Source organism: Xenia sp. Carnegie-2017, unplaced genomic scaffold (genome assembly GCF_021976095.1).
Source record: "Xenia sp. Carnegie-2017 unplaced genomic scaffold, XeniaSp_v1 HiC_scaffold_2, whole genome shotgun sequence".
Classification (NCBI taxonomy): domain Eukaryota; kingdom Metazoa; phylum Cnidaria; class Anthozoa; order Malacalcyonacea; family Xeniidae; genus Xenia; species Xenia sp. Carnegie-2017.
Window position 1 is genome coordinate 1,876,373 of NW_025813482.1, and position 19,829 is coordinate 1,896,201.

At 34.3% G+C, this 19,829-nt stretch overlaps 1 protein-coding gene across 48 annotated transcripts in view; it reads left to right on the forward strand.

Moving 5' to 3' along the window:
• Nucleotides 1-19,829, forward strand: part of LOC124440255 — an 80,797-nt gene that overhangs the window by 3,330 nt on the left and 57,638 nt on the right. For all 48 annotated transcript variants that reach the window (XM_046990613.1, XM_046990612.1, XM_046990589.1 and 45 more), the window contains exons 2-6: nucleotides 1,495-1,555; nucleotides 1,648-1,755; nucleotides 2,026-2,151; nucleotides 3,257-3,898; nucleotides 4,070-4,195. In XM_046990613.1, coding sequence (XP_046846569.1) covers nucleotides 1,507-1,555; nucleotides 1,648-1,755; nucleotides 2,026-2,151; nucleotides 3,257-3,898; nucleotides 4,070-4,195 — 1,051 coding nt within the window. In that variant the 5' untranslated portion in view covers nucleotides 1,495-1,506. The remainder of the gene's footprint in view (nucleotides 1-1,494; nucleotides 1,556-1,647; nucleotides 1,756-2,025; nucleotides 2,152-3,256; nucleotides 3,899-4,069; nucleotides 4,196-19,829) is intronic.

Consider the following 19,829-nt stretch of genomic DNA (forward strand, 5'->3'; position numbering starts at 1 on the left):
TGATGGTCCTCTAAGAGTGTTATAATGCGATACGCCGTTTACATTATGTAAAAAATTTACTGTAAATGTGGCACTAGAAGAGTATCGTTGGATTTTAAATGCAGGAGTACCCTGCATACTGTGCCCTCGGCGTCTGTTGCCACTCGTAACAACTACAGGCGACTCATCAAAGAAATGCATACGGTTGCAATCCATCAATGAAATATTTGCTACGTAAGCTTCTAACTTCTCCATAACGTCCGGCCGTTCTGTCTCTCGGAATTTGACTTATTATCTTGTTAGAGTAACCAATATCTTTTTTCGAAATTTTACTAATGGATGACCTGCTAGGTATGTTTGCTGGAAGGCAAACTTTGTTATTTTCTAGGTGTTGCTGAATCTCTTTTGCGTAAATAGATGGTTTATTAATTTTTAGATATTCAGCGTATGCAATATCGTCATCTGTACGCGCGGTTCGAACATCACGTCCGGCCTGGCGAGGTGCAATAGAACCAGTGTCTACCCATCGATCTATTATATTTGATATAGTCTTATACGGTAGATTTAGTTGTTTCAAAATGTTTGTCAAACGCTCGTTATTTAACCACATTTCAAGTATTTCATTTCTTACTTCTATTAGTAAAGCTTTTCCTTGCTTACTGAACGGATTCATTGCCAAATGTCTACAGGGTACAAAGACCTTTCGCGTTTGCCAGTACTTCGCAACTTTAGTTCACAACTTCAGTACTCAAGTACACAACTTGTCAACTCAAGTTGACAAGTTCATATGGAATATTCGATATTTGGAAATGTAACTGGCAACATTAGAAAGTAACTTGGCAACCGCTATTTGAAAAGTTAACTGAAATCGACAATAATACTTGATAAACAAATTTATGTAATGCAGTGATATTCGCAGTGCAGGCGGCCCATGTGGTAAGCGCTATAAAAAAACAATGCGCTATATACTCCACACTTAGACCATCTTTTCTCATTTCACTAAACTATCTGCATATGTCACAGCGGTCATATCAACAATTTCACTCATGCAAGCATTTTCCTCAAGCAGTAGAATGACTCTCGTGAAGTATAATGGGTAAATTTTCGTTGAAGCTCCAATTTCTCTGTTAAACAATTCATCCCGTCAATGCCTTTAATGCAATTTTTTTGTATTGTATAATGAGATAACAATGATGTGGTTGACCAGTCGATTTGTACGCCACGTTAAGACGTTGCGCCGCTTTTACTTCTTTTGTTTTTTACTCTGACACTGTTTATAATAACATGGGCCAATTTAAGTATGCTTAAAACATATATTATTTTGGAATATATCTCATTTTGTACTGCTTTTTATGCCGAAAAACTGCAACATTTTTATTGCAGAAAAGTGATATTAATTAATATTATATTAACTATTATAAAAATATCATTTACAGTTTATATAGATTCTATGTCGAATGTAGTTTTTCAAAGATATTTCTTGTTTTACGTAAGTTATTTTTTCTATGTTAGCAGATGTGAGCTGAAATGAAGTTGGCTTTGGGTCTTCTCTTGTTGGTTGTTGTGACAAGATCGCGTAAGTTTTTGAAAAGTCGACTGGGAGAATCAACAAGAAATAGTTCGGTGGTAAAGGTTTTACTATTCAAAACTTGCTGATCTCATTCTTAGAACTTCCCAATATTTGCGTTGATGTCATTTGTCACAGATATGCAACATGTAATGACGGTGTATGTGTGTGTAACAATGGTTATTCCGGCAATGGAACTACATGTTTAGGTAAGAATTTATTTATGAATATCAGCACCTAATGTTAATTGCACTGTTGTGGAAAGGATGAGTTGGCAAACGTTACGGATAAGATGTTATTAAGAAAGTTTACAGATTGTTTTAGAATCTTTAAAAAGGGAAAAAAACATTTGGGTTCGATGTTTGCTATTTACTACGGAAAAAGATGAGAAAGATATTTTATACATTCCCAGAACTCTCTTTAAAGAGAAGTAAACTGCATACTTTTGTCTAATTCATTGCTATATGTAATATTTTAAGGAAGCAAAATTTGTGGTAGCTCTCAAGATGACTGTTCTCGAGATGCAACATGTACAGATACAGGACCGGGGAAATATCAATGTACCTGTAACGAAGGTTTCAGTGGCGATGGAAAGTCTTGCTCTGGTAAGTAGAATGTGAACAATCATACAGTTTGTCTTGTTTGCTGAATCTGAATCCGAATGTGATGAAAATCCAAGAACTTTCTGTTAAAAAAGTTGCATTTTGGTTTACTTCAGGTTTCTTTCGTAAACAAATAAGTTCTCAAAACAATATACAGGGTTTTCGTTATGGACAAAATAGCCCAATATAAAAGTTAAGAAAGCCATCACGGCAATAAATCATAAATAAAGATGATGAAAGTATTTTTAATAATTACGTTTCGTCTTTAACTTAAGACATGTTCAGATTAAATGATAGAAATTTTCACATGAGGCTTTAAATATAAGCATATATTTACAACGTGCTAAATTACATATGAGGAGAGTAGGAGGTTTTGGATGACAGAACTGAATAGAAAGGGCAACATATTAGAGAATGTGAAGGGTGATTGAGTTGCCTTGGGTGTTAAGAGAGAGTTTAAGCTTAGATATGAGAAGGCTTTCATGAATCATAAGGTCATAATTGTCAGAGGAAGAAGAGAGAATTGAGAAGTCATTAAAATCGGCAGAGTAATGCAGGGAAATGTGTTTGTCATATGAGAAAGAATTGCAGATGGTAGTAGACAAGAGGAAGGTTTCCCTGTTAAGGTAGAGATTTCCAAGTTTTCCGATATTCTGGTGGGCAATTGACGTGTGGTTTGACCCACATACGATGCGGGGCAGCATCGACACTTAAATGAGATCTTGTTTTGTATACTCAGTTGAATTGTCGATGGCCTCTTTCTAAAGGTTTCCTTTTTTTTATTTGTCGCTGTAAAATTATCATGCACAAAAAAGTGCAAGAAAGCATTTCAGCGTTGCGGCAATCGTTACAAAAATTGGAAACTTCATAATTGCGAAGGATGAAACACTTTGCAATCTCGCGTGAAATTTGTGTCACAAGGTTATCGCGAGAAAAATTGCATGGTTTAAATAATATACAGTTTAGCAAACATACACAAATATTATATTATTACCTTGTTATGTATTTCTATGTTAGTAAATTTGGACGTAAATTTATTTGTTTGGGCGAAATGTTTGATTTGACTTTAGCTTATAGCATTCGGTTAAATATTTTTTGTTTCTTTTAGTCGTATCAGGGGAGTCAAAGGCTGTTTGCGAAAAAGTGGATATAATCTTTGTACTTGATAAATCGGGTAGTATATACCCAAATGACTTTCAGTTGATGCGAGAGTTTGTTATTTCAATGGGAGAAAGACTGAAGGTTGGTGAGCGCAATAGTGCAGGGGAAATAATTGGTCAAGCGGCCATCGTCACATTCAGTGAACGTGGAAAAGTGGAGCTAACATTAAAGAGCAGTCAGAGACGAGGGAGGTTTAGGAGTGTTGTAACCAATATGCCTGGACCACGAAGAGGAGGGCGAACTAAAACCCATCGTGGATTGGCTGTTGCTGACATTAAGGTAGTTAAGAAGTTTGCTGGGTATCGGGAAGATGATCCAAATGTTGTGAAAATTTTTATGGTTATTACGGATGGTAAACAAACAAAAGAGTCTCGTCGTAGAGGATACAAATACGTCAGAGAAGCAATGCAGCCATTCTTCAAACGTGAGAATTTGAATGTGTTTGCTGTGGGTATTGGTTTAGAGGAAAACTCGCCGGCTTATAGTGAAGTTAAAGATATGGTTCAAAAGGACGAAAACGCTTTCCTTATGAAAACGTTTGAGGACTTAAATGACATAATGATGGAATTGTTGAACACGTCCTGCAATGGTAAATTCATCCTATACTACTGTATATATATTTCTATCTAATTGAAAGTATATTTTACTCAAGTTTATTCTACAATTATTGTTTCTTTTACTTACAATTTTACTTTCAACATTCCATTGATGATTATCATATTAAGACTTTAGAAAATATTGTTTGCTTTTCGTTGTTCAGTACCACCTAAGATATGTGGTGCATCTGACGATTGTTCTCCTCAAGCAACATGCGCAGATGTTGAATCTGGCAAATATGAATGTACTTGCAACGATGGTTATGTGGGAAATGGAAAGTTTTGCACGAGTAAGTTCATATTGTATACATCCAAAGTCATGGAATAATCAATATATCACAAAGGGGAATTTCTTTTAATAACCGTGAATGTTTTACGTCATCTCTTACTCATCTCCAAAATAATGAAGGTCAAAAAATGCATGCATGTTCAGGGAGATGGACATCACTTGCAGTCAGCAGTAGTTACCGACTAATAACTTTGACTATAAAATTTCTGGAACAACTGTTTGGTTCGTCAAAGCTTTATCAATGCATCAATCATTGCTTGACATAATACTTGCCTATAACAAAAAGTTGCCCTGCAACTAAAAAGTGAAAGGGTCGTTCCAAGCTTCCAACGGTCCTGAAATATACCATGTACAAGCAGAACCAATATTTTCAAGCTTTAACTATTTCAAATTGTAAATGTAAACTATTCCGTTAATGCTTGCTTCTTTGCTTGTAGTTCCTCCCATATGTGGTACTGCAGAAGACGACTGTCATCCTTCTTTTGCCAACTGCACAGACACAGCTCCAGGGGCATATACATGCAAATGTGTGACTGGTTGTATTGGAGATGGTAAACAGTGCGCACGTAAGTGACGTTTTAAGAATGAAAATTTCAATACTAATGAGAATACATGATTTTTTGGGTTTCTTTGTAAGTAGGGGCGTGGACTGTCTTGATCATCGAATTATTCAAATGCTAACAAATAATATAAATAGTTGAACAAATAATAAAACATACTCCAAAAAACATCACCTTGTAACTCGAATCTTGAGTTTACAAGATGATATTTTTTTCGAATGTGTTTTATAATATATTTTTTTAATTGACGGCTGGAAAAGGAGTTTTTTTGCCACGAAGCGAATAATAGTTTTATTGCTTCAGAGGTCAAGTTTCTGGCCTTTGGTGGAAATAGTTGATACACTTCTGGTAATTCCAATCATGTATAAATGCACGTGGCATGTTGTAGTTATATATAGAGTTGAATAAGTTGCACTAAGGCCCAAGGTCATTCTCGTCAAACTGACCGAGGGGTAGACGTCTCTCAAAGTCGGACGTAAAGTATCATTCCAAGTTGGTAAGAAAGAATCAAATGGTGATAGAGTTCCTATTTATCGTTATGTCAAGCTGTTTATCTAACATTTTAATATTTGGTCACTCCTTTGTACGTCGCTTAAAGGGATGATTTGAATTCAAATTTTGATGACCGCGAGTATAAGAACTTTTATCTGACGTCCTCAGGACATGTTTCCTTAAAGAGCATAAAAAGTCGAACTATCGACAAAGATTTCAAGCACGACTTATAATGGTTGAAAAGCTATAAGCCTGATGTGATAGTTCTCCAGTTATGTACAGATGATCTTTCCCGCCAATGTCCAGAGCTTGTCGATTCCATGATTCATTTCACTTGTTAAATTGTTCGGTGGCATATCGGGCTGCATATTCTTTGATTATGTAAACTAAAAATTATGATGAAATAAAATATTTTAAAGCTGATCATTTATTTTTTAAAATTGAAAATTTTGAAGTTATTGTTTCACAAATTCGGCAAAATGCCTATCAGGCAAACAGTAAAATTTCAGGTAAATTTGAAAAAATCTTTAGGTAAATATTTGATACACCCCCAGATTGAATGTCTTTGCGATGTCCCTGATTGAAATTATGCTTAAATATATACTGATTGTTTGTACAATTTGACACCGTAATTTTCTATGTCAAGGCTTATGTACTGATAACTTCATTTGCTTTCACACGAATCACGTGTTTACCTGAGCTATTGAGCTTAGATTTTGTGAATTTACTCCCCGTTTAGTCCGCAGCTTAAGAGATATCAATTTGGCTACCATTTTTGGTGAGCCATGATATTCTGCTGTTATATGTTGTTATCTTTATGTTGTCTCTCTTGGTATGTACTGAATGCGTTGTTTACAATAAAGTGCCGTTTGCTCTGCTTTTATGCGTCATTTTTCTTATGTTGGGTGGTAAATCCTCCATAACAAGTGGAATCAGTTTTGTGCTTGCAGGGTTTTTGCTAATAATTATTTTGATGGACAGCTTTCATGGAAAATAGCTATAATAATTTTCATAATATATTACCACGATGTATTAACAATTATACGGACATATTCAGTATACATTCATACAATGTCTTTATTGTCTTTCAGGAGAAAACTTAAAAGAAATTTATTTTACGGCTTTTTCTAATCTGCGCTGCATTTACCTTACCTGAAAAAGCAGCAAAAAATAATATGGAATTTGGCGCCAAATGAAATATATATATTTCATACGTAGCTAGTGTTGCTGTGAAGGCTCGTCTAAAGTTGAGGTCCAGAATTCAATGGCATGATATTCTATTTTACCTATACTAATGTGGAGACTTAGATTCAGATATCAGGTTAAAGTCATCGATAATTAATGCATCATGAAAAGTATCACATTTGCTATACATTTGACTTCTATTGCGCATTCATTGTTCCGAAAATGTGAGCAGATCATTTTACATAAACATCTTTTCCTTTCTCTATCTTCTGTAAATTATTGTATTTTGTTTTAGTGGCAGCGATTTGTGGCACTCCACAAGATGATTGTCACAGGTATGCCACTTGTGCAGACACGGGACCTGGTGAATATTCATGTACTTGTAACGATGGCTATACCGGAGATGGAAAGATTTGTTTGTGTGAGAGATCTATTCGCATGCTTGTATAATAAAGCTTCAAGTTTTTAGAATAAACTCTGGCTTGTTGTGCTTTCATTTAAAGTCATTCTGCTATCATAAATGACTGGCTTCAAACTCATAGTCTCTAAAATGCATTTCTCTAAAGTTTAGCATTTAGAGCTGCTGTCAACTGAGCAAATAATTGAGTGTTTTAGAAAAGAGAAGTCGTGTCATATCTAATAACTGGTCCAAAATACTTACACACCTTTAAATATTGTTTTTATATTGCCTTTCGACATGCTCTAACTTTGACTCTCTTTTGTTGTCATTCAAATATCAGCCAATTTGATACTATACAAAACTCATAGCTATAGCAAATGGTAAAAGCATTAAATTTAAATGGAAAAAGAAATGACACTCCTTATAAAATAATCAATATTTATTCCAAACGTTATTTATTTCTATTTAATTTTTTTCTATTTGTAATCTTCGAAATGTCCGCATTTTCTACTGATGATGATACCTTGTAACATGTAACACTTGTCAAAACGTTTAGAATAAATATTCTTTACTTTATACGGAGTGTCAATTGTTTCGTGTTTTAGTAAAACACTTTATGGCAATCGTAATTGAAGGGTAATATAACTTTAATCAACACTATGCATTTGAAATTTAAGCCTTCTAAATTTTTTATTAGGTAGCACTGGCTCCTGGTATTAAGATTTTGCCTTCGCAGAGGGATCTTTTGACTTTACAAGGAAATCCAAAGAATTACACGTATGCGTTAATGGACATGATTTGGTCCAGAGATGTGTTGGCAACACATTCCCTAACAGGAAAAACGTCCAATGCTCACAAAGATAAAACACCAAAGCCTTCATTGGATGCTTCAAAAGTTGCTGCACTGTGTGGTAAGTAAAGCTTTTAACCTTTATTTTTTTTAAGATGTATAATACAGTTTGTTAATACGGTCAGCCTTGAGGATTTTTTGTGGGATGGCTTTATGCAAATTGGAAATTAATATAGGTCCTTTAGAAAACTACAACATTTAATAGAATATTTGATGTAGTTACAAGTAAATTTGAGATGAATTGCAGCATGTTTCAAGACATATACCAAAAAACCAATAAAAACTATATGAAACTTTAAATTGTTTTATAGTGTAGTCAAAAAATTAGAGACTATGTACATGATATCACCCGACAGTTTCAAAACAACAAAAAACTAAGTTTGGGGGCGGAAAAGATGAACGCGTCTGCTTGCAGAGCTGACAGTTAAATAAAGTTCACTAAAGTAGTTACTACATTTAGAAATCCCCAGGTACCAAGTAGCTACCACATGAGCGCTCAAAACAGTGTTATACGGTCCCGCTCAGTGGCTATAATTTTAATTTGACATTCCACCAGGTATACTCTATGATTTCTAATTTTTTAAACAGATTTCTGTCTATTTTAGATGTGGTTGTAAAAAAATTTCGATTACCTGACAAAAAAATGGTGAAAGGATTAATAAAGGCAAAGCTAAACAACAGCGAAAGATGTAAAAAATTCAAAATAAGTGACAACGTACCAGATAACTGATTCTTTTTTATAATTTTATTTTTGATAGTTAATTTTCATGTTTTTTTCTAGTTATACATACATATACGTTATTTGTATTATTGGTAATTTTTGCAATTGTATTAACGTATGCAAGTTTTAAAATTTTTAAGTTTTATTAAATTATTTGAGTTTTCTGCATTATATTTAACGGGCATCTACAGTAATGTGTCTGTTTTTTATGACTTGTCAATCCTATGATCCTGTAAGAATTTATAGTCTTTTAGAGAGTCTAATAGAAACTTGTGGGGCAAAACTATGTCATTTAAAATCATGTAGAATTCCCTATGTATGTTCTAAGAACTCCCCATGACAATTAGATTATGTAGCAATTCACGTGAGATTTTATAAAAAATCCGATTAGATTCTGTTGTAATCTGTAAGCTATAGTTTAGCCTCTTTACAAATTCTTTTAAGAGTTTTGTGGGAATTTTCGCCGGAGATCTGGTACGAATTCTTATAGGAATTCTTGCAGGATGTCGTATTGCAGTTCTTGTAGGAATTTGTATAGGAATGCTTGTAGGAATTCTAATAGGATTTCTTTGTAAGAATTCGTATAGGAATTCTTGTAAGAATTCTTATATGAATTCCTATAGGTTCCTACAGCATGCTACACGTTGTTCCTATAGGCTCATGGGCCAATTTCCAATAGGATCCTATAGGAAGTTTTAATAGGAATTTGGAGATCTGGTAAGAATTCTTATAGCAATAATTTCTGTAGGAAAACTTGTAGGAATTCCAATAAGATTCCTTTGTAAGAATTCTTATAGGAATTCTTATAGGAATTCCTATAGGTTCTTACAGCATCCTATAGATTATTCCTATAGGCTCATGGGCCAATTTCCAATAGGATCCTGTAGAAAGTTTTAATAGGAATTCCTATTGATAATTTTCGTAAGGGGATGTATGTGTGTGAAACAATGAGCCTGTTTTGTTTTCCCAGTACGTATACCATGGCACAATAGCATATATTGACAGGAGTTTCTCATAAACTGCGTGTAAATGCGGGTGAGGAGTAAGTTGGTAAAAGATTTATGTTTATAGGAAAATTCAGTCCTTGCAAAAAGGCAAAATTTCTAGTTAGACTCGTATCAAATGACAGAGAAAAGAGCAAGAGGTTTTGAAAATGCAATGAAATTGTTAATAGGAATGCAACATACAAAAATTTTAGCTATTTGATAAAGCAATCAGTGAAGTTTTAAAATACAGCGCGTGACTATCTACGGCAGCTTTTGAAAGAATGTTATATGCAGTGCGGTGTTTGAAATTAAATGAAGATATGATCTTCGCACCTTGCTGGACAGGTCTAATGAACCTGAAGCAGCTTTTGTTGATTAATTATTCAATTTTTGTTTCAGCCATTAATAATTGCGAAACTGATCTCAATAACTGTGGTGAAAATGCGTCATGTATTAACATGGGTCCCGGCGATCACATGTGCTCTTGTGATGAAGGTTATACTGGCAGTGGACGAAGTTGCCAAGGTAAAATAATATATTCAATAATAAAACCTAAGCTTGATTTCGTTGTGGTTACAGATTTTAGAGAAGTAATTATTTCTGAAATACAATTTTCGTGGCAACTTTTCAAAACAACTTGCATAATGTGTTATGAATATGTCAATATGTCTATGTCAGTGTAAATTATGATAATTGTATGAAGAATTTATGAATTTCGGTTACTTTGCAGTATCAAAGTACATGCACTTGTTAAAAAGTTTTAGCAAACGTCCATTTTTGTGGATCCCACATAAGACGTGGCACATTTGCCTTTGCATCTCTGAGAAAGATATTAAAAAAAACTATAAGTTGCACTTAGATAAATTTACACTTCATCATGTGCACTCCGAACAAAAAGTCTAAATTGCGAACAAAAAAATTTACGGATCTTATGTTTCAATTGAATCGGTAAATTTGAATGTGATCTAAAACCTTAAATTTGTTTAACAAATGTAAATGTAATCACTTGACTATGGCTATATTTTTGAAAGAGGAAAAAGTAGAAATGCTTTGTGGGCATTTATGAAAACTTCAACGGCATCGTTATAATATAGAGAAATATGGAAATTGACAACTTGATGTTTTTTTTTAGCTCTTTCAACTGCCAAAGCAAATTGTGCGAAAACAGATCTGATACTTGTACTTGATCGTTCTGGAAGCATTCGCCTCCAGGATTATGAACTTATGAGGGATTTTGTCGTTGAGATTGGCCAAAAGTTAAAGATCGGGGAAAGAGATGATGAAGGCAAGGTGATTGGTCAAGGTGCTATTGTCACATTTAGCGAAGAGGGTACATTGCGAATAACTCTTAAAGAAAGTCAAGAACCTGGAAAATTTGTTGAAGTTGCTAAAGAAATGCCCGGACCATATTCTGGCGGCCGTACCAAGACAAACAAAGCTCTAAAGTTGGCTGATCAGAAAGTGGTTACTGAAGCAGCTGGTTTACGTGTAAATGATCCAAGTGTCCTGAAAGTATTCATGGTGATAACTGATGGAAAACAGACTATAGAATCAAGGCGAAGAGGTAGGAAAGAGGGTCTTCGTTATTGCTGCCAAAAATTTCTTTTAATTCATCTTTTCCATTAATCTTTATTATTACTTTAAGTTATTTGTTTGGCTTATGATCGACTTGTGAATTACTTTTAACGTGTTTTTGTGCCTATTCCAAAGATTCGTGTTTAACTTTAATAACTGCATTGATTATGATGTCTTGGCAAGTAGTTGCAATATTTTGTTAGAGCTCTTTATAAGAAACATCTTCTTTCCTAATTGGATTAGTTATACCTGTATCAATTCCGTTTATTTTGTATAACAAAGCACGATCACATCTTTTACAACCTAACACACGTACCTGAAATGATTTCATGCTTGCGGAAGACATAACACACAAATTATTGTATGAAAAACACAAGTTAGCATATAATGTAATCAAACTGTTAATTGGAATACAACTGAGAAATAATACGTTTATATACACATGTGCATAAAGTAAAGTAGACAAAGTTTCTGCTGTCGCTACTTATAGTTTCACTCAGAATCTATAATTTTGTTACTCATCATTAACAGAACAAGTGTAAAGTAAAGGGCTACATTTTTGATGGGATATATGACACTTGAAGTCATGCGTTAACGCACATGTATTTTTATTCTTTAAACTTAGTATAAGTTTTTTGTGAATGCCGACTTCTTCATCCGGTAATCATTACGTCATTTTGAGAAGTCTACGTTGCTTTAGTTGTTTCCTGATTTCCTTATGAAGGTTTCTTGCCTGTAAAGGAAGCAATGATACCATTCCATAACCGTAAATATTTGAATGTGTTCGCGGTTGGCGTTGGTCTACGTGACGATAAGGCGAAACAAGAAGTTAGAGACATGGTTAGATCACCAGCTAATGCTCTCCTTACCGAAAGTTTTGAGCAGTTAACTGAAAGTGTCGACGACTTTTTAATCCGCTTCTGTCCAGGTAATTATGACATTATCCTTCACAAGTTACCTCAGTATAGCGATTTAATTTTCGTTCTGACTTTACTAAAATGTTCCCAGGTTTCATCTTTGCAATTTTTGCTCATCTTAGATAATGTTCGAGGTTTTGTTTGATTTTTCTTTACATAGTAGCATGGTCGACTGGGTTTCTTGTATTTTTAGCGCCTCTTCCGGTGAAGTTGCGCACTTTGATAGGCTAGAAACATTTCAGCAGTGCATTCCTTTTCTGTATGTACTAAAGGACCTCTGGCTTGCTTTGATTAAGAATTTGAAAATTTGCTTGATTATGACTTTAAAATAAATATAATCAAATGTGTACAACTACCAACACTTTTGGAGTAAGTAAATTAAGAAAAGTTCGCCATCTCTGTTTTGATTATTATCTTTGCTCACTGTATTGCTTCCCAACAATTAACAAAATGACTCGCACTGTTTTCTACCGATCAAACATGAAATATTTTTGCTACATCTATATTGTAACTTTCGTGATAACGTAATTTATAGTTCCTTCAACATGTGGCTCAAAGAGATATGATTGTCATCCTGAACACGCAGTCTGTAAAGACACCACTCCCCCTAATTATGAGTGTACTTCTAAAGATGGATACGTTGGTAACGGAAAGAAGTGCGTTGGTAAGTCCTTTTAATTTAATAAAGATATAATTTCTATAGTCTATGCCTCTATGGGAAACTTATTCCTGCGAAAGACTTCGCGCTTCAATCACGAGTGATATTTCTTTGAGTGCATGTTGTTATTACATGAAGTTTTGAAGGGGGCATAACAACTTGTCCAAAATTAAATGTGGTAGAAGCCGATTTGAGTTACGGAAAAACCACTTTTGCGGTAACCAAATTAAGGAGCAAATCTTTCAAGGAAATTTTTGCAGTAAAAGTGGACGAACTACCTCTAAATCTACAAAATTGGGAAAATTTCGTGAATGTATTTTATAGCACAAAGAGTGCTTACTGTGTATCCTGTGAAAAGTAGCCATAAACATTCAAAACAATCGTATACCCAATTTTTAAAGACAATCGTGCATTTTCTAGATAAACATCGCCAAATTGAACATACCATTAAACATTTTTTACTGCGCCAGTAAACTCAAGTTATTACTGCAAAGAAAGGCCGTCTCAAGCTCTCCTTCCCTCCCTTTCCTTTTATTGTCAAAGTCAATGAGTGTGATAGTCATCTTTATTGTTTACAATGTCTTTAGTTTCTCCTAAAAAGGGATCGCTACATGTGTAATATCTGCCAGTCAAATCTTGGAAAGAAAATGCGAATTTTAATCAAATAAATTATTTTCAGCTCAATTCAAATGTGCTACCTTGGCTGACGATTGTCATCCGTATCTTGCGTCTTGTACAGACAATGGAAATGGGACTTACAGTTGTAAATGCAAGCCAAATTATTCTGGTGATGGAAAGACTTGTCGAGGTAGAAGTGGTGACATTTTATTACAATTTTATTAATTAACTTTTGCCATACAAGTTGAAATTAGTTTTGCATGTAGTATACGCAAATGAAAATATAAATGCATTTTTTTTCATAAAAGAAGAAAACTATTTAAAAAATTGTGTGAATTATGATTGGCTATCGTTGCCGATTACAAAGGTCTCATTGCATCATCGGTTATAATAATCTTATATACAGAGAAACTGAAAGTGTGATAGGAGGATTCACCAACAACCTTGTTAATAATTCAATTCAATTTTCTAGCATCCAGCCCACGACTTAGGACTTGCAACGCTCATAGCTTTTGGCAATATTCTTTGAACTGTCAGGAATAATAGCATTTTTAAAATAAACTGATGAATTTTTTCTATAATTGTCATTATTAGCGTTAGAAATATGTGGAACTGACAGAGATGATTGCCATGAGCATGCAACGTGTAGTGACACTGGCCCAGACAGCTACAAGTGCCTCTGTAAAGAAGGTTACCAAGGAGATGGGAAGGAATGCACACGTAGGTCCTAGATTATAAATAACGAACTTTTGCTTGAATTTATGTGTAATGTGAAAGTGATTGTACAACATTTGTTTTGGTTGGTGCTGTTATAAAGGATTTTCTTATGAAGGCATTGACAAGCTTTTTTTGCTACAACTATTATTGTTATGAAAGAGTTTTGTGTTTCTTCTTTGTCGTTGTTTTGTCTTGAGATCAATCGTGTTAAAAAATTGTACATAACATACGTCATGCAGCTATTGATAAACTTCGCGATGCTCCTTAGGACAATCTTCTTTATCTTGGTGATTGTTAAATAGTTTTGATACATTGAACTACCTGAAAGACATTGTATTTAATTTTTAGTCAAATTTTGAAATTTGCTTTTGCTCGTAACACTGATTAAAAGTGAATTGGGATTTCATCTTTTTCAAATTTGTTTCATAAAGAAATTCATTCAATATACACTACATAGCATGCAAAAAAAGTTTCTCCTAAAAAATATCAGTAGCTCGATGAGGTTACAACTTACTATTTTGTCGAACCTATACTGCGCTTTCTGTTGTCTGTTTTATGGCAGTGCTAATATGTAACAACAAAGTATCTCATTTTTAATTTAGAAATAAAGATTTGTGGTACACCAAGAGATGATTGCAGTCCTTATGAAACTTGTCAAGATACAGGGCCTGGAACATATATATGTACTTGTAATGAAGGTTATACTGGAGATGGAAAAACTTGTACAGGTTTGTTTTTGTTGTTGCTTTCTCTCTTTTTAAATTTGATTGTAGAAATCCGTAACTAGTTTTGTTCTGTTATTTGCTTTAGAAATAATGACTTGTGGCACACCAAGAGATGATTGCAGTCCTTATGCAACATGTCAAGATACAGGACCGGCAACATATACATGTACATGTAATGAAGGTTATACAGGAGATGGAAAAACTTGTACAGGTTTGTTTTTTGTTGTTGCTTTCTTTCTTTTCATATTTGATTGTAGAACTCAGTAACTAGTTGTGCTCTGTGTTTTGCTTTAGAAATAATGTTTTGTGGTACAGCAAGAGATGATTGCAGTCCTTATGCAACTTGCCAAGATACAGGGCCTGGAACATATATATGTACTTGTAATGAAGATTACACTGGAGATGGAAAAATTTGTACAGGTTTGTTTTGTTGTTGCTTTGTTTTCTTTTTAAAACCGTTTATAAAACTCTGCATCTAAAAATCTTCCTACAATTTTTTACCAGAATTAAACATTTGTGGTACACCAAGAGATGATTGCAGTCTTTATGCAACATGTCAAGATACAGGACCGGCAACATATACATGTACATGTAATGAAGGTTATACAGGAGATGGAAAAACTTGTACTGGTTTGTTTTTTGTTATTGCTTTCTTTCTTTTCATATTTGATTGTAGAACCCAGTAACTAGTTGTGCTCTGTGTTTTGCTTTAGAAATAATGTTTTGTGGTACAGCAAGAGATGATTGCAGTCCTTATGCAACTTGTCAAGATACAGGGCCTGGAACATATATATGTACATGTAATGAAGGTTACACTGGAGATGGAAAAACTTGTACAGGTTTGTTTTTGTTGTTGCTTTGTTATAAATTTTTTATTTATAAAAATTCCTTCCTCTACATGTACGTAGTTCAATTACTCGATACACTTAGATATAATTTAAATGAAATGTCTCTTTTTCAATTGAGCTCTTTCAATTGTTTATAAAAATTTAATTTGAATTTTCCACTGGTAGGGTAGGGAGAGGGGTGGGGCTAAATTGTTGAATTGTTGCGCAAGAAAGTAAGTTGGTTATACGATATGTCCCTTTCAGTCTTTATCTCTTTAATCGTGTGGAATCGAGAGTAATTAGCTAGAGTATTGGAAATTGTTGACTAGTGCTATTATGTCTTAAATTAGCTAATACATATTTTCTGTTGCTATAAATCCTTTTATAGCTGACAAGATATGTGGAACTCCGAGCGACGATTGTCAAAATTTGCATGCTTTATGATGTCACGTATGGTGGGGATTTCTCGTACATTGAATATTAAACTACATTTAAAAAATAAAATGTCTTAATAATGCTTTTGCAAAAGATTGTTATGATTGAAAGTTGAACAAATAATAAAAAATACTCCAAAAAACATCACATTGTAAACTCAAGATTCGAGTTATATTAGTATAAGACAGGATTCAAAGCTAAGATTTAAATTTAAATCTTTTCTCTTGCTATTGTAACTCGAATCTTGAGTTTACAAGATGATATTTTTTTCGAATGTGTTTTATAATTTATTTTTCTAATTGACGGCTGGAAAAGGAGTTTTTTTGCCACGAAGCGAATAATAGTTTTATTGCTTCAGAGGTCAAGTTTCTGGCCTTTGGTGGAAATAGTTGATACACTTCAGGTAATTCCAATCATGTATAAATGCACGTGGCATGTTGTAGTTATATATAGAGTTGAATAAGTTGCACTAAGGCCCAAGGTCATTCTCGTCAAACTGACCGAGGGATAGACGTCTCTCAAAGTCGGACGTAAAGTATCATTCCAAGTTGGTAAGAAAGAATCAAATGGTGATAGAGTTCCTATTTATCGTTATGTCAAGCTGTTTATCTAACATTTTAATATTTGGTCACTCCTTTGTACGTCGCTTAAAGGGATGATTTGAATTCAAATTTTGATGACCGCGCGTATAAGAACTTTCATCTGACGTCCTCAGAACATGTTTCCTTAAAGAGCATAAAAAGTCGAACTATCGACAAAGATTTCAAGCATGACTTATAATGGTTGAAAAGCTATAAGCCTGATGTGATAGTTCTCCAGTTATTTACAGATGATCTTTCCCGCCAATGTCCAGAGCTTGTTGACTCCATGATTCATGATCTTGCTTTCCTTTTTGCGAAATGACATTCACGTTACGTCACATGTGTTTCTCAAGTTAAAAATCGTCATGTGCCCCAATCCGTTGAGGCAGCTTGATTGGCATCAATTGACAGTATTTATTTAGTTCTCTGCTTTAGTTTTCACTAAAACAGTATATTTTATTGTAATAAATGATTAACAATTGTTAAAAATATGTATTGGTGTTTTTTGTACTGGGTATTTACAATGGCTGTTGCACCTCTTTATGCATTTTGCATATTATTGAAATCAGGGACGTCGCCACCCGGGGGGCTGGGTGTAACACACATGGTAAAAATCAGGTAAAAATCAGGTGCGAAACTGTTGAAATACCGACATAAACATAATATTCATCATCAACTTAGATTGTTCGATAATAGAAAAATGTGCGGTACGATAACGAGTACGACTTTTCCTTGGTTTCCTCCAAATCAGTTTATCTTACGATTTACTTTTATAGAGTGATCAGTGATCCCAAAGGTCAAAAAAAGTAATACTATTATACGTAACTTCAAACTGCTGCGCATGCGTTTGTTGCCATTCTTAAATTACCGGCAAGTAACAGGTAAAGCAAAGCACATTTTTGATGCTAGTTACAATTTTCATGCAAATTTACCTTATAATAATATAATGTATAAAGAAACAATTGTTACAGTACAACACTAACAGTGATATGTTATGCTTTTCTCTATTCTTACTCAGTATAAAATACATAAAAAATTAATTTGTAGAAAGTAGACATAAAGTAAACAAAACATTCATTTATACGTTTCGACTTTGGACGACTACGCCTAATTCATCTCAGTGATAAAAGTAAATATTTCTTTCCAGAACATTTGTTTTTTATGAGAGTATCTATAACTGTTATACGTCATGCTTCTATTTTCAGTGAATGCAAGGGTAGCACCAAGAATTTCCCGACATGGGGGAACTGACTTAAGTGATTTCTTTCCAGAACATTTGTTTTTTATGGGAGTATCTATAACTGTTATACGTCATGCTTCTATTTTCAGTGAATGAAAGGGTAGCACCAAGAATTTCCCGACATGGGGGAACTGACTTAAGTGATTTCTTTCTAGAATGTTTGTTTTTTATGGGAGTATCTATAACTGTTATATGTCATGCTTCTATTTGCAGTGAATGCAAGGGTAGCACCAAGAATTTCCCGACATGAGGGAACTGACTTAAGTGATTTCTTTCCAGAACATTTGTTTTTTATGGGAGTATCTATAACTGTTATACGTCATGCTTCTATTTTCAGTGAATGCAAGGGTAGCACCAAGAATTTCCCGACATGAGGGAACTGACTTAAGTGATTTCTTTCCAGAACATTTGTTTTTTATGGGAGTATCTATAACTGTTATACGTCATGCTTCTATTTTCAGTGAATGCAAGGGTAGCACCAAGAATTTCCCGACATAAGGGAACTGACTTAAGTGATTTCTTTCTAGAATGTTTGTTTTTTATGGGAGTATCTATAACTGTTATATGTCATGCTTCTATTTGCAGTGAATGCAGGGGTAGCACCAAGAATTTCCCGACATGGGGGAACTGACTTAAGTGATTTCTTTCTAGAATGTTTGTTTTTATGGGAGTGTCTATAACTGTTATATGTCATGCTTCTATTTGCAGTGAATGCAGGGGTAGCACCAAGAATTTCCCGACATGGGGGAACTGACTTAAGTGATTTCTTTCTAGAATGTTTGTTTTTTATGGGAGTATCTATAACTGTTATATGTCATGCTTCTATTTGCAGTGAATGCAGGGGTAGCACCAAGAATTTCCCGACATGGGGGAACTGACTTAAGTGATTTCTTTCTAGAATGTTTGTTTTTTATGGGAGTATCTATAACTGTTATATGTCATGCTTCTATTTGCAGTGAATGCAGGGGTAGCACCAAGAATTTCCCGACATGGGGGAACTGACTTAAGTGATTTCTTTCTAGAATGTTTGTTTTTTATGGGAGTATCTATAACTGTTATATGTCATGCTTCTATTTGCAGTGAATGCAGGGGTAGCACCACGAATTTACCGACGTAAGGACTAGCTAAGTCCGCTACAGGGGGACTGACTTACTTGGCTGATTTGACCACACGCAAAGTTGTTCCTTTAAAATTATCAATCCCTGGATAAGGATATCAGTAAAGCGTAGTTGCATTGGAAAATAATAATTTACATCTATAAAATTTATCAACATGGTGTACATTAAGTAACAGACTATCTGTCAGCACGTTAGACGCACGAGTTAGGGAGTAAGAGTGTGCAACTGTCCCTTAAATTTTAAAAACTTTACAAAACTTGGGAAAAATAGTCGTGGAAATAGGGAAAATTGTGCATAAAGTCATGTATTTTTTCATAAAACTAAATATGGCGTATAGATGTATAAATCTACAGAATGTTTTTGTGAAATACGAAGTTGGTATGGCAATGTGTCCTTTAGTTTCACTTACAAATCGGTGGCACAATTAGTTTACACGACCAATTGATAATAATCGAAAGATTCCGTCGCGTCGTGTTTTTATATTTCGTCAAAAAAGACGTGTTTCTTGATTATTCAAAGCTTTTGCCGAACTGCTGAATTGCGGTCAGGGTTTTTCACTATACGAGATTGTATTTCATCCATTTCATCCACTACGCATTATTTAAAAAATAAAAGATGTTTACAGGCTTATGCCAACCGAGGAGACCTTTGGGAGAACTCGAGAGCAGATCAGTGCGAAACCGAAGGTCGAGGGTTGCACATGCTCGAGAGTTCTCACAAACGTCTCCGAGGTTTGCATAGGCCAGTGCAAACACGAAAAACATCTTTTATTTCTTTTATAAAATAACAATAATGCAAAAAAAAGAAAAAAATTTTTAATTTCCCTCTAAAATGTGTTCATGATCCATTCGCAAATTCTCTTTGACTGATTCATTGTTTAGATTGATTTGATTGTTTGAGCTCAGATGTGTTTTGCACTGGCTTATGCAAACTCAGCTCTAGACCAATCAGCGCACGCGTTTCATTGTGTTTATTTTATAATTTAACATAACAACACACCATATAGTCCATATATTTACAAACATTATAC